The 15,409-nt window shown below is 53.5% G+C and overlaps 1 protein-coding gene across 1 annotated transcript; it reads left to right on the top strand.

Annotated features, from left to right (window-relative positions):
• The first annotated feature begins 1,468 nt into the window (after nucleotides 1-1,468).
• On the top strand, nucleotides 1,469-13,845 carry LOC148714990 (uncharacterized). The gene is made up of 3 exons (XM_089923561.1): nucleotides 1,469-2,120; nucleotides 2,205-2,861; nucleotides 13,786-13,845. The coding sequence occupies exons 1-3, from the start codon at nucleotides 1,605-1,607 to the stop codon at nucleotides 13,843-13,845; spliced, it is 1,233 nt and encodes a 410-aa protein (XP_089779687.1). The 5' UTR covers nucleotides 1,469-1,604.
• Nucleotides 13,846-15,409: the final 1,564 nt, after the last annotated feature.

Raw genomic sequence — 15,409 nt, 5'->3', positions numbered from 1 at the left:
GGCTCGGACGTGGGAAGTAAAGTCTGTCACTAAGGTTGGGGGGAAGGTCTTGCCCGCCCCCTTGTGCTTTCCGGAGCTTTCATGGTGAGATATGCGCCCTTTGGCGTCTCGAGGCTGCTTTATTCGGTGAGCTAATGATGGAGCTCGTATCATCATGCTTCTTGAATCGCCAGGATCATTTTACGGCGGATTAATGATGGGGGACCTCGAGCTCGTCGAGGCGGTGTCTCGATTCCGTAATCGACCTTTCTGGCTCATTAATGAGTGTGCCGTTACGGGGTTTGAAACGGACACGCGGCGCGACCCAAGGTCGGACGCTTTCGATTTCATGTTACGGGATCATAATTCCGAAGAAGTGGAGGCCTCATCGGGGCTCCACGTGTCCTAGATCTTATTAAACGAGGGGAGCGGGGGTTACGTCCGTTCGTTCCTCAAGACGATTTGATTCTGTGGACCCATGATGAGGCCCCGAGATCCGATGGGACAACGCTTCGATTTCGTATCCGGTTTATTAAACCGGAGTGAATACGGTGCCTCGGCTTCCGAGGTCGACACGTGGCGCAACCCGGTCGGGGGGATGGGAACCGACCCCGTCGATCTGGGCCGTCAGGGGGGTCTATATAAACCCCACGAGTCTGCCCTAAAGGTCTTATTTGGCTGCCTCTTATTTTCGTCGTCTTTCCCCCCTGCTTCCTTCCTCAGCTGAATCTTGCTGGTGGTGCCCGGAGCGATTTCCGGCAATGTCCAGTAGGTTTTCCTCCCGTTTTCACTAGGGTTTCCTCTTTTCTCCTCCTCGTCAACTTCCATTTTCTACTCTTAACTTTTGCTCCACTCTTCCGTGAGAATGGGTTCCGGTCCCGAAGAGGTTGGGTTGAGTCTGTCGGAAGAGGAGTTGGAGTTAATCCGCTCCCGTTTCTTCTTCCAGCCCGGGTTTCGCCTTGAAGCCGCAGGGCCGGAAGACAGGGTGACGCAGCCGCCCCCAGGTCGGATCGCGGTTTACCGCGAGACACTTTGGGCGGGCCTGCGTTTTCCCGCCCATGAGTTCGTGAGCAACTTGCTGGCCGAGTACCAACTCGTCCCGGCGCAGTTGGCTCCGAACTCATGGAGGACCATAATCGGGTTTTTATCCCTGTGCCTCGGGCACGGAATTCCGATTTCGGTAGGCCTTTTTTGCTGGTGTTTTCTGTTAAAGAAAAACCCGGCGGACGTAGGGTGGTTATATTTCGCCTTTCGGGGCGGTATGTCACTCTTCCGGGGCGCCCCTTCCTCGATTCACGAGTGAAAGAGGAAGTTTTTCTTTCTGGCGTCTGCGGCGCCTTGGGGGTTCGAGCCAAGGTGGGGACACCCTCGGCTGAAGGCCCTCAACAAACTCTCCGAGCCCACGGGGAGGGAGCTGAGGACCCTGGACTCTTTGCGAGCCCTCGGGAGGGGCAACGACCTGACCGAGCTCCTGCGGGAGAACGCCCTGGCGAGCGTGGGTCTGAGCTCGGCGCGCCCCGAGGGTAAGGGCGGTTGCATTATTCTATTTATTTATTTCTTGTTCTCCGTCTTTACGGTCACTGGTCTGACTCTTAACAAAATTCTTGATTTCAGATATTCCACGCATGCCGACCAGCAACACATCACTTTTCTCTCGCCTGAGGAGGCGAGAGGCCGAGGCCGGGGGTGCTGTGCCCCAGTCTCGGAAGAGGGCGAGGACGGACGGCGCTTCTTCGTCGGCCGGGACGAGTGGCCCCGAGGCGGGGGCCCCTGCAGCCGACCCGAGGCGGGAGCGGGTTGTTGGTGATGCGGGCCCGTCGGCCCCTCCTTGCCCTACCCCCCTTTTCCAGCGGGGGGAGCCGTCCGTGGTCCGGCCGCAGCAGCCAGGACCCGGGCTTACCCGAGGCACCGAGGCGAGCGGCTCCGGGACCTCGGGTTCGATCGTGCCGAGCTCTTCTCGGGCTTTCCGAGAAGAGTCGGCCGAGCCGGACTCTTCTATTCCCGAGGGGCGCTCGGCCTTTCAAGATGCCGAGGTCGCGCGCTCCATGTTGCGGCGTGCGGTGCTTCCAGCGGACCGGGCCGTGTTCCGGGGTATTTCGCTGGAGGAGGTCGTCGGCAGTGCTTACTGCAACACTGCCCGGGTAAGCTTTCTTCTTAATTTCCCCGAGTTTTTAGCGTACATATGTTCTTTTCAACTCACAATACCCTCGTTTCTTTCTTTTCAGCATATTCTCGAGCTCGACACCATGGCGTTCATCGCCCATGGGTATCGGGAAGAAGTTCAACAGCTCGGCCAGCAACTGGAGCCGGCCAAGAAAAGAGTCGCCGAGCTGGAGGCGGCGTTGGCCGCGGCCGAGGCTCGGTGGACAGCCACCGAGGCTGAGCGCCTTGCCATGGTGGGGGCGCTCGAGGAGGAGAAGGCGGCTCATGCCCTGACCAGGGCAACCATGCGCGGCACGGAGGCGCGCTTAGGGGAGGTCCAGGCCAGGGTCGCGGCCCTCGAGTATGAGGAGGGGGTCTTGCGCCTCCGACTCGGGCAACTTGAGGCCCGGGAGAGGAGGGCCCTCGAACGAGCCGAGCATGCTGTGGAACTCTTCAAAGAGTCGCAAGAGTTCCGCGACATGTTGGAGGAGGAGACGGTCGACGGTTTCCTTCGAGGCTTCGAGAACTTCCGGGAGCAGGTGCGCCGGTACTGCCCTCAGTACGACTTCTCGACGGTCCGTCCGAGGGAGGACCGAGGCTGGGGGTCCGACGTGCAAGCCCTTCCTGCCATCCTGACGTCCGAGGCGGGAATATACGAGCAGGACCCCGCCGAGCCTTCGACGAGGGTAGCCGAGGCGGACGGTGTCATGGAGGCGGCTTCGGCGGCCGAGATCGATGCTGTCCCGGAGGCGGCGCCCGAAGCTCCTGCTCCCGGCCCCGAGCCTGTTCCGGAGGAAGATCATGAGGTCATCAATGTGCCGGATGACCCCCCGGATGTGGCTCCCGCCGCTTAGGACTTAAGCATATTTTTCTTTTCTTTTTCATTGTATCCGGGGTCGGCCCTTGAGTGGCCGACTTCCAATTTTGTAATTGGCCTTCCGGCCCTTTGTTAATGAAGAAATGTTTTTGTCATTCTGTGTTCATCTTTCCCTCTGTTGTCGTGGATGAGGCTAGAACCTTAGCTAACCGCCTCGACGACCTCTAACTTCGTATTTTAATCTTTAGGCTGCTTAACGAAGCTGCCCTTTTCCCTGGCTATATCTTAGCCTTCTCGGATTCCAGTCGTCTCGACCAAAGGGAGCTCCGAGCTTAGGTTTCTAGAAAATTTCTCTAAGTCCTATAACTCGGATCTTAGAGTCGTGGGAGTTGCCACGTTTGGCCTTTAGGAAAATCTTAAGGTACCGAGGTCGGGCCTTAGCCCTTCAAGTGGGACCGGAATAGGTCTATTCGTGCCGCTATTCGGGGAGTTTAGTCGGGCTTCCGAACTCAACTCCGAACCTCTCATAGGGAGTGCGGGCTAATAAACAAGTTATCGCCGAAGGTTTTCATAGTTATCGTTCTCGGACCCTGCCGAGATTTCGGTGAACAAGGCTGGGATTCCCAAAGATCGCCTTGGTACCTGTGCTTGGCTGGTACATTCGTGGCCGGGACCACTTTCTCAGCTGGACGTCGGAGTTTACTTAGAAGAGCCGAGTTGGGCCCTACTTTATGAAGCCTTAGTACGGATTGCGGAGACTTGACGAACAGAGCAGGCATAATGAGGTTGGGAGGTCGGTCTTAAGCCGACCCAGCGAAGAAGCCCGGCTTTGGGGCAAAATAAGACTCCAACATTGGACGAGATCCCGCTCGGCAATATGTAGATAAAATTTGACAAGGAGGGCGTCTAGTTGGGTGTACCTCTTGCATTCTCGGGGTCATGCTTCGCATGGTGGAGTAGGTCGCTTCCCTTCCTCGTCGACCTCCGGAGTCATTTTTGACTGGTAAAAGGGGCTCGGGCTTCCCATGGACCCGGCGACTCCTGCCGGAGTTGAGAGGATCCGGGGAGGCTCTGTTGATTTGTAGCCCTTTTTGAGATCGAGGGGGCTTAAGACCCTATGGTCGGACCTCGGAGCGCCTCAGCCTTGGTCGAGGGATCTCACATCAGGTCGGCGGGTTCGTGGACGCCTTGCTGACCTGTGATACCTCCCGAGGTCGAGGGAGTCTGGTTCTCTACGGTCGACCCTCGGGGCATCTCGACCTTAGTCGAGGGATCGTTCGTCAGGTCGGCTGGTCTGGGCACGCTCTACCGACCGGCGACGCTTCCCGAGGTCGAGGGAGTCTGGTTCTCTACGATCGACCCTCGGGGCATCCCGACCTTAGTCGAGGGATCGCTCGCTTTGGGGATCGGGGATCGTCGACCGCTCTCGAGGGTCCACTTTGTGGCGCCCCGGGTGGAGCCACCCTTTCCACCCCTCACGGCGCCTTTCCGAGGCCGAGGGAGTCTGGTTCTCTACGGTCGACCCTCGGGGCATCCCGACCTTAGTCGAGGGATCGTTCGTCAGGTCGGCTGGTCTGGGCACGCTCTACCGACCGGCGACGCTTCCCGAGGTCGAGGGAGTCTGGTTCTCTACGGTCGACCCTCGGGGCATCCCGACCTTAGTCGAGGGATCGCTCGCTTCGGGGATCGTCGACCGCTCCCGGGGGTCCACTTTGTGGCGCCCCGGGTGGAGCCACCCTTTCCACCCCTCACGGCGCCTTCCCGAGGCCGAGGGAGTCTGGTTCTCTACGGTCGACCCTCGGGGCATCCCGACCTTAGTCGAGGGATCGTTCGTCAGGTCGGCTGGTCTGGGCACGCTCTACCGACCGGCGACGCTTCCCGAGGTCGAGGGAGTCTGGTTCTCTACGGTCGACCCTCGGGGCATCCCGACCTTAGTCGAGGGATCGCTCGCTTCGAGGATCAGGGATCGTCGACCGCTCCCGGGGGTCCACTTTGTGGCGCCCCGGGTGGAGCCACCCTTTCCACCCCTCACGGCGCCTTCCCGAGGCCGAGGGAGTCTGGTTCTCTACGGTCGACCCTCGGGGCATCCCGACCTTAGTCGAGGGATCGTTCGTCAGGTCGGCCGGTCTGGGCACGCTCTACCGACCGGCGACGCTTCCCGAGGTCGAGGGAGTCTGGTTCTCTACGGTCGACCCTCGGAGCATCCCGACCTTAGTCGAGGGATCGCTCGCTTCGGGGATCGGGGATCGTCGACCGCTCCCGGGGGTCCACTTTGTGGCGCCCCGGGAGGAGCCACCCTTTCCACCCCTCACGGCGCCTTTCCGAGGTCGAGGGAGTCTGGTTCTCTACGGTCGACCCTCGGGGCATCCCGACCTTAGTCGAGGAGGCGCTACGGGGGCCGCGAAGGTACTACCCCGTTGTTGGTGTCGAGCGCCACGGGGGACTGCGAAGGTGCTACCCCGTCTTCCCGAAGTGTCGAGGGGTCTGGGCACGCACTGTCGACACTCGGGGCATCTCGACCTTAGTCGAGGAATCTCGCACCAGTCGACGTTTCACCGTCCTGCGATTCTTCCCGAGGTCGAGGGAGTTTGGGACTCTACGGTCGAGCCTCGAGGCATCCCGATTTTGGCCGGGGGATCTGAGGATCACAGACGACCCAATATTAGAAGAGGATTACAGTCATCAAAATGAGAGAAATATTTGCAGAAAAAGGAGCGGAGTCCATTATCCTGATTATCTTGAACCCCTTGGGGTTTCACTGGTAGTACATTCGTAAATTCTCGGAGTTCCAGCTTCGTGGGATCAGTGTCCCTTCCAGGGACTTCAATTTGTACGCCCCTGGCCGTTGTACCCGGGCGATTTGATACGGTCCTTCCCAGTTTGGGGCGAGCTTTCCTTGCTCGGTTGGTTGAGAAGCCTCGGCTTTCCTGAGGACGAGGTCCCCTACTTTGAAGAGCTTGGGCTTAACTCTGGAGTTGTAGTATTGGGCCGTTCGCTGTTGATATCTCGCCATGCGCACCCGGGCGACCTCTCTTGTCTCTTCGACGAGGTCCAAATTGCTCCTGAGCTGGGAGGAATTGGTATCGGGGTCGTAATGCTCCACCCTCAGAGAAGGCAAGCCGATCTCCAATGGGATGACGGCCTCAGTGCCGTATGCTAGGTTGAAGGGGGTCTCTCCCGTGGGCAGTCGGAACGTGGTCCGGTACGCCCAAAGGACATTGTACAAGTCCTCGATCCACTGTCCTTTGGACCGATCAAGCCTAGCTTTGAGTCCCTGCAAAATAGTTCGGTTAGTTACCTCAGTTTCCCCGTTTGTCTGGGGATGGGCAACCGAGGTGAAGCGATGATCAATGCCGAGCTCAGAGCAAAACTCCCTAAAATGAACATTGTCAAATTGTCGACCATTGTCAGATATAAGGATACGGGGTAGTCCGAATCAGCAGATTATAGACTTCCACACGAAGTCCCGCATCTTTTGCTCGGTGATCCGGGCAACAGGTTCGGCCTCGACCCATTTGGTGAAGTAGTCGATGGAGACGACCAGGAACTTTCTCTGTCCGGTGGCCAGAGCAAAGGGCCCCAGGATGTCGATCCCCCATTGGGCAAACGGCCAGGGGGCGATGATGGAGGTCAGCAGAGCTGAAGGTCGGCGCTGGATATTGGCGTTTCGTTGGCACCGATCGCACTTGCGGACGAAATCCGTTGCGTCCTTCTGGAGTGTGGGCCAGTAGTATCCCTGCCGCAGGATCTTATGGGCCAAGGCTCGACCCCCCAGGTGATTTCCGCAGATCCCTTCATGGACCTCTCGGAGGGCGTAGTCCGCCTCGGAGGGGCGGAGGCATCTGAGAAGGGGAGAAGTAAACGATTGTCGATAGAGTTTATTCTCGTACAAGACATACCGGGGAGCCTGGCGCTTGATTCGGCGAGCCTCCGTCTCGTCATGAGGTAGAGTTCCGTCCTGAAGATAGCAGACGAGTCCGTCGATCCAGCTTGGCTCGGAGTCGATGCACATAGTGGGCTCGGGTTCCTCCGTGCTGGGGACCCGAAGATACTCGAGCGCTGTTCCCTTGGGAAGCTCGCTCATGCGGGAGGTGGCCAGTTTGGATAGCTGGTCTGCCCTGAGGTTTTCCGCTCTGGAAATATACTGAATATTGAAAGAATTCAGGGCAGATGTGAGTTCCCGCACCTTTTGGAGATACTTTTGCATGGATGGCTCTTTAGCTTCAAAATCCCCTTGGACCTGGTTCACCACCAGCTGGGAGTCGCTGAAGGCCGTCAGGTCTCCCACTTTTAGTTCTTTCGCCAGCTTGAGCCCGGCGATGAGAGCCTCATACTCGGCCTCATTGTTCGAGGCCGGGAACTCGAGGCGCAGAGCTTGCTCGGCCACCACTCCATCTGGGCTGGTGAGGATAAGTCCGGCCCCGCTGCCCCCCGGGGTCGAAGACCCATCCGAGTGCAGGACCCATGGCTGCTTCGGGGTCTCCTCCACGGACTCAGATGGCGGCTCGGGGTCGTCCGGAAGGGTGCACTCCACGATGAAGTCGGCGAGTATCTGAGCTTTGATAGCCGGCCTGGGCCGATATTCTAGGTCGAATTTCCCGAGCTCGACCGCCCATTTGGCGATCCTCCCCGCACGATCCGACCTCTGCAATATCTGCTTCATAGGCTGGTCGGTTAATATAGCTATCGTGTGGGCTTGGAAGTAAGGCCTGAGTCTCCGAGCCGAGATGATGAGAGCGAAGATGGTCTTCTCAAGTTTAGAATATCGGGTCTCAGCATCCCTGAGAACCCGGCTGGTGTAATAGACCGGCTTTTGGAGCTTGTCTTCTTCCCGGACGAGGACCGAGCTTACTGCAGCTGGGGAGACGGCCAGATATAAGTAAAGAATTTCGCCCTTCTGGGGCTTGGTGAGCAGCGGGGGAGAGGCCAGAAGGCTCCGAAGCTCTTCAAAGGCTTGCTGGCATTCTTCTGTCCACCGGAAGTCTTTCGGCCGTTTGAGGCTCTTGAAGAAGGGGAGGCAACGCTCGGCTGATCGAGAAACAAACCTTCCCAGGGCGGCTACCCGCCCCGCGAGCCGCTGCACCTCCTTAACTGTCTTTGGAGGCGACATCTCTTGCAGTGCCCGAATTTTCTCCGGGTTGGCTTCAATTCCGCGTTGGGTCACTATGAAACCCAGGAACTTGCCCGAGGTGACTCCGAACGCGCACTTCGCCGGATCGAGTTTCATTTGGTATTTTCTGAGCTTGGCGAATGTCTCGCTGAGATCGGCTATGTGGTGTTCTGCCGCTTGGCTCTTTACCAGCATGTCGTCCACATAGACTTCCATGTTTCGGCCGATCTGGTCTTTAAAGATTTGGCTGACCAGTCTCTGATAGGTGGCCCCAGCGTTTTTCAGGCCAAAGGGCATCACCTTGTAGCAGTAGGTGCCCTTGTCGGTGATGAAGGCCGTCTTCTCCTCGTCTTCTGGCGCCATTCGGATTTGGTTGTATCCTGAAAAGGCGTCCATAAAAGTTAGCAGTTGGTGTCCTGAAGTGGAGTCGACGAGTTGGTCGATGCTCGGGAGAGGGAAGCTGTCTTTTGGGCAGGCCTTGTTCAGGTCGGTGTAGTCCACGCACATACGCCATTTTCCGTTGGCCTTCTTTACGAGGACTACATTGGCGAGCCAATCCGGGTAGGAGACCTCCCGGATGAAGCCGGCTCCGAGGAGTTTGTCCACCTCCTCGGCCGCAGCTCGTTGTCGCTCAGGGGCGGAGCCTCTTTTCTTCTGCTTTACAGGCCTGCTGGTTGGCCTCACCTGGAGTCGGTGGACCATGACCTCGGGGTCAATTCCTGGCACGTCCGCGGGCGACCAGGCGAAGACGTCAGCGTTGTCCCGCAGGAAGCTGACGAGGCGATTCCTCTCATGGGCGCCGAGGCCGGAGCCAACCTGCACGGTTAACTCGGAAAAATTTTCTTGTAGTGGGATTTGAATAAGGAGCTCACCGGGCTCTACTTGCTTCTTCCAGAGGGTGTCCCTCGCATCGAGGGTTTCTATGGGCAGTGAAGGGCCCATCGGGCGGTCTGGTGCCTCGGCTGGTTGCTTTACTGTGTGGGCCGCCATGTAGCATTGCTTGGCGACCAGTTGGTCTCCGCGGACCTCGCCCACTCCTTGGCCGGTGGGGAACCGCATGAGCAAATGGCGAGTTGAAACCACGGCTCGAAGGGCGTTTAACCCTGGGCGCCCAAGGATGGCGTTGTAGACCGAGGGCAGACGGACCACCAGGAAGTCCGTCCTCACAGTGCTCTCCCGGGGGGCGAGGCCAGCTGTGACAAGGAAGCTAGCCTCACCTTCAACCGGGACCGCATCTCCGGTAAACCCGACCAGCGGGGCATTGATTCTCCGGAGGTGTCCTTCTGTCAACCCCATTTTTTGGTAGGCATGGTAGTACAAAATGTTGGCTGAGCTTCCATTGTCAACTAGGACACGCCTTACATCAAACCTATTTACAATCATTGAGATGACCACAGCGTCATCGTGAGGGGTCTCGACCCCTTCTAAGTCCTCGTCCGAGAACGAGATGACTTCATCAGTGCGTGGGCGCTTCGGGGGTGCTCCCTGGGCGGCTGTTCCTGCCGAGGTCCGCCCAATCATGTTGATGGTGCCGGCGATAGGCCTGTTGCCGCCAGGATTTTCGGTTGGTGCGACATTCTCCGCCGGCCTCCTTTCCTCATGTCGGTTCCTCACGAACCGGTTGAGTACTCCCCGTCTGATGAGCGCTTCTATCTCGTCCCGGAGTTGGAAGCAGTCCTCCGTGTCGTGCCCGCGATCTCGGTGGAAGCGGCAGTACTTCCTGGAATTTTGGGGAAATCCCGTATCTCGCATAGGAGGCGGGGGTCGGAAGAAGTCCCGACCCTCAATTTCCATCAGGATCTCGGCCCGAGGAGCATTGACGGGTGTATAGTTCTCGTACCTCGCCTGGTACGTCCGGGGCCGTGGTGGAGACCTCGGACGAGGAGGTGTCCTCTGCTGAGGTCGCCCCTGCTGACGGGGCGGGCTCCTCAGTCTGGGGAGATTCTTCTCTCGGCGGGGAGACCGGCTCCTTTGTCGACCGCGCTCCTCGCGGCGCTTCTTCCGCTTCTTCGAGGTGGGCTCGATTGCCCCCCGCCTGGAGGCGACTGCCTCCTCGGCCTTGGCGTACTTCCGGGCTCGGGCCAGCATTTCGGTGAAGTCGGCCGGAAAGCTCTTCTCGATGGAGAAGAGGAATCGGTAGGAGCGGACCCCAGTCTTCAGAGCCGACATGGCTATCGACTGGTCTAGCTCGCGAACCTCCCATGTGGCGGCGGTAAAGCGGTCCAGGTACTCTTTGAGGGACTCCCCCTCCTTCTGCTTGATGTTCAGGAGGGAGTCTGATGTTCGTCGCTGGCGCCGGCTGGCAGCAAAGTTGGTGGCGAACTGCCTGCCGAGCTGCTCAAAAGAGGACACCGTGTTCGGCTTCAGACCAGAGAACCAAAGCCGAGCGGTCCCTCGGAGGGTTGCTGGGAAGGCCTTGCAGAGTATGGCCTCCGAGGACCCTTGTAGGGCCATGAGGGCCCGATAACTCTCCAAGTGGTCGAGGGGGTCGGTGATTCCGCTGTAGGGCTCCACCTGAGGCATTTTGAACCTCGCGGGAACTGGCTCGTCCTCGATCTGGCGGGAGAAGGGGGACTTGGTAGTGAACTCAAAGTCCCCTTCCTGTCTTGCCTTCTTGCTGTGGAGTGCCGCAATCTGGCGCTTCAGATGCTCGACTTTTCGGTCGAGCTCCCCCACCCGTGGGATTGTCGCTGTGGTTTGCGCCAGCTCACGGTGATCCGGGGCTGACTCCGCCTCAGAAAGTTGGGGTCTCCGGTCGAAACCTTCTCCCGGTAACTCTCTCCGGGGAGAAGCTCGTTCTCCATTGTTGGCTCTGGAGGAGCCATGCAAATTTTGGCTGGGGAGAACCGGGCCGTTGGGGAGACACTCCGGCGGGGCCTGGGCCTGCGGGGGAAGTGCCGGTAAAGCCTCCACGCGCCGCAGGCTCTGAACGGCGGCGGCCAGGGCCTGGACTTGCTGTGCCAGGGCATTAAACTGTTCCGGCTGGACCTGAGGAGCTGGGTCTGTGATAAGCGCTAAATAATGCATAAATTAATATCTTATTCATAGCACTTATCATTATTTTAATTCATATATTTTATAAATTCAACTAAAAAATGTGTTACCTTCATCATTGCATTTTAATAAATTATTAAAGGTAATTTACTGGTTGAATCTAACGTATGCAGGTCAAGTCAAATTCATTCTGAACCCAAATCGCATGCAGCCCCGCAAATCAAGACCCTTTTAGATTCATCCCAACTCCCTTGGTCCTTTCCTGCATTCGGCTCAACAAAATTTCCCTGTGTCACATATCAGTCACTTAATTCCCTTCCCACACGTTCCAACCAACTAAATAGGATCACATTCCCTGTATCAAACACCCATGATACAACCCATGTGTTCTCAGCCGTATCCATCTTTCTCCACGTATCTCTACCAAACCAACCCAGCCTCCCTCGTTGATCTAACTTCATCCCGCATCTAATCGGATCCCCAACGTCAAAAGGAATCCCAGGTAAATCAGCATCCTTATCTTCTTCACGTTCCAGCATCTCCCGGAACAACATTCCCATCTTCATCGGAGCCGATTGAACACCTCGAGCGTATCCAAACTTCTCCCCATCTCGTGAGCAGTTCAAACAGAGCCCGAGTCTTCATCGATCCAACCACCCACGGATCTGTCTACCCTCCATGGATAGCTCCAAATCTCAGCAAAACCAGCCGACCGTGGGTGATCTCCCGCTTCCAACGAACAGGGCTTTGTTAAATTAAATCCGAACCAGCTAGCTCCCAGCTTCTCCCGCTAGATCCCCTCCATGTTGATTCTCCCACGCCCAGCCGAGATTTCCTCAACGTCTTCATCTCCACCTCGTTGAAGCATCATCAGCTCATCCCGACTCCATCCTCCCGAGCCTCACGGACCAGCAAACACGGCATCTAACTTATTCTCCCCTGTTCCAGATCACTTGACATCCGTTCCCAACCGTGAGCTTCATCCAAACTCCCGGATTAATCTCAACCTCATCCGCGAGCCATCCCGTGATGCAGATCAAGCTTCCAGCACCTTCACTCCCAACGCCCGAGCTGCCGAATCCCATGAATCATCCCCTGTTTCACGCGTCTTCATCCCAGCCATCAAAGATTCATCCTCTTCCCCTGTTTAGGAAACAGAACAGAGTTCATCCTCCTTCCGCGTCCGAGATTTTCTCCGCATTATCCCAGCAGATGCAGCTCATCACGAATCCTTATCCCAGCATTCAACCGCATCCGTTATCAGTTTCTTCCGGATTCCTCCACGTCCAGCCAATGGCTGCATCTCAACCCAGATGAGCTCGGATCGGATTGATCCCAACCAACTGCAAGTAATCTCCCAGCATCCTTATCTCCTTCTGCGTCCAAACTTCCCAGATTCAGCCGCGTCCACGTTTGAGCACAGATTCCATCCTTTCCGTGATCAACTCCAAGCATCCCCTGCTCCACATCACCAGCAAATCCAACGTCTTTCGAGATACATCTTTATCCAAGCAACTCCTTCAGCTGTAAGCATCTCCCCGGAATCCACGTCAACAGTCTCGGCGTTGGCCTCTTCTGGATCATCACCCTCTTCCCAACGGCGGATCAGATCAATCTTCAACGACCTTATCCTCCCACGCACGTGAAGAAAGAGAGGAGGAGCGAGGGGGCGGTGCAGCCTATAAAAGGCCCAGCGTGAACCAAGAAGAGGATCAATCCTTCTTCCCCCACCGAGGGGGCATTCCCTTTTCCCCCACCGGGGGTTGCTCCCATCATCACTCGGAGGCCACATCCCACGGGAAGAAGAAGAATAAAAGGGGAGAGAGAACTTTTGGGTATTTCGGGAATGAATTTCCATAGAAGTTCAAGAGGGAGAGGAAGCCGGCGAAAGGAAGAGATGGAAGCCCGCTGCTGTGCTGCTGCTGCCGTCTCCAACTCCATGCAGGGCTGATCTTCTCTTTAGGGCTGGATGCAGCCCTAACAAAGGGATAAGAATTTTATGTTTTTATTTTATGTTCTTGGAGTTGTATGAACTTATTATTTTTAATGGATATCTTCTTTTGAATCATATTTAATTTCTGTGATTTTAAGTATGATGTTCGTACAACTGTTCTTCATGATCACTAAGTAAATATAAGATAGTCTATGCTTAGGGAAGATGCGATGTGCTGCCACCTTAGATTAGGGTAGACATTTCATGCCAACCGAAGATGGATTATGCCCAAATTACTTTTGTGAATTTTTATTTAAATGCTTATTAGGCTTGTAGCCAATTTGCATGTTAATCCAAGAACGAAATAAAATATAAATAACCCTTGTTCCGATGTTAGTGGTGAATTCCTTGCCCTAGGTTCTCCCAAACTGATATCCCTTTAATTGCATTTTCTTTTATTGAATTGTTTAGTTTAATAGTCTTCACAAATTCATCATTTGAAATATTTTTATTTTAAGAAAAACAACTATACCCCAATCCCTGTGGATCGATACCCGTAATCACTATCCTACCAGATACGTGCTATTGCGTGGTCTTTAAAGTTGACTATCAATTTTTGGCGCCGTTGCCGGGGATTGCTAGCATAGTTGTTTTTCTTCCAATATATATATATATATATATATATATATATATATATATATATATATATATATATATATATCTCTAAAATAAAATAAAAATATTTTCTATTTTTGTTACTTTTCTTATCTCATTTCTCTCTCTTATTAATTTTTGATTTTTCTTGATCAGAAATCGAAGAGAAAATTTGGAACAATCAGAAAGGGAACGGCTGAAAAAGAAATACTGTAAAGGTTTGCTTTAAAAATTACTGGGGAATTCCTCTTGGTAACATCTGAACCTTTCTTATATAAATTGATTCTCAATTAGCTTGAAATTTTGTGGTGATTGTTTGATTTTAATTTTAGCAAAAGTGTGAATGCATGCTTGATACACATACACCAATTAATCTGCACATAGTAAGGGCAATCACCCCAACAAGATAAGAACTGGATTTCATCACCAGATTCTTGCCCAAATTAGGTGAATCAATTATTACATAGTTTTCACCTTAATTAAAATCAATTAGACGTTGGCCCCTAGGGACATTCGAGCTCAATAGGATGAAGATCACCGAAAGTTGCACCAATTTCGCTCTGTGGCTTAGCTGATGTCTAGGCAAGCTTTGTCCCTTTAAGGGAGACAGTTCATCTGTTCGAGGCAAGTGGGTTTTAAGTGGGACCTTTGCAAACGCATCGTGACCCCTCCACTTACCTGGGAGCTTACCTGGTCAACTAAGTTCATTAGACCGGATTGGAGGCTTAGGTGCCCTCTTCAAATCAGTTAGGAGCTGTCTAGTGATTTTAGGGCAAATATAAGGAATTGATGTGTTTTTCTATTAATACATGCTTAACTGCACCTGATGCGTCTGGCTGAAGACGTTAAACTTAGCGCTTGTTGGGAGGCAACCCAATTCTCATATGTTATTTTTGCACATTTATTTATCGCATTTTTTAGGAGTCCTCATATTACTGATGCAACTACGGTAAAATGCTTCTATCCTCCATATGCATCATATTTTCGTCCAAAATAAAAAAATATATAAAACAATAAAAATAATAATATAATATTCAAAAAAAAAATTCATCAAAAAAAAAAAAACATTGAGGACAATGTCTGGTCTAGGTTGGGGGATATAGGATTCGAATTTTTGAAAATTTTTTCGCATTTTCACATTTTTAAGTGAATTTCAAAAAAAAAAAATGAATTTCAAAAAAAAAAAAAAAAAAAACCTAATTTCTATGCCTTAGTGCTGAAATGATAATCACACAAAGTATATAAAATCTAAAAAGCCCAATAACTAGTCAGGAGTAAGTCAATTTGAGTTCTTTTTATTAAATATTCTTTTAGCGAGTTGTAAGATAATTTTTACTTTGAAATTTCACAACACACATGGCCTGCACTTCTAAGGGTTAGGTTCAACATTATGTTGTTAAGTCTGGTAGCAACCTTGAGTCCTGATGAATCATACCTATCCAATTCACTATTAAAAAAAAAAAAGGTGAATTTAGTCAGGTACATCGAAAAGGCTACCTATTGTCAAAGGTCAGCGGGCTTGCAATGATGAATCCGAGCATAGGTCCGTAGGGGAGTCTTGATGCCTAACACCTTATGCCATCTGGTGTGGGAGTGTTGACTGAATGCTCGTTACATGGAGAAATCATTACAAGAGTAAAAGTGCGTAATAAATATAAAATAAAAAAAAATAATAAAAAAAATAATAAAAAAAATAAAAAAAATAAATAAAAAAAAAGAGAGAGAAAAAGAGAAAATAATATTGACCTTGGAAAAGACGATAGTGTGAAAGCCGTCGTTG

Source organism: Phoenix dactylifera, chromosome 5 (genome assembly GCF_051530095.1).
Source record: "Phoenix dactylifera cultivar Ajwa chromosome 5, Ajwa_hap1_PhDact_Kaust_v1.1, whole genome shotgun sequence".
Taxonomy (NCBI): domain Eukaryota; kingdom Viridiplantae; phylum Streptophyta; class Magnoliopsida; order Arecales; family Arecaceae; genus Phoenix; species Phoenix dactylifera.
The sequence above is the reverse complement of the archived record's forward strand: the minus strand, read 5'-3'. Positions and strand labels throughout refer to the sequence as shown.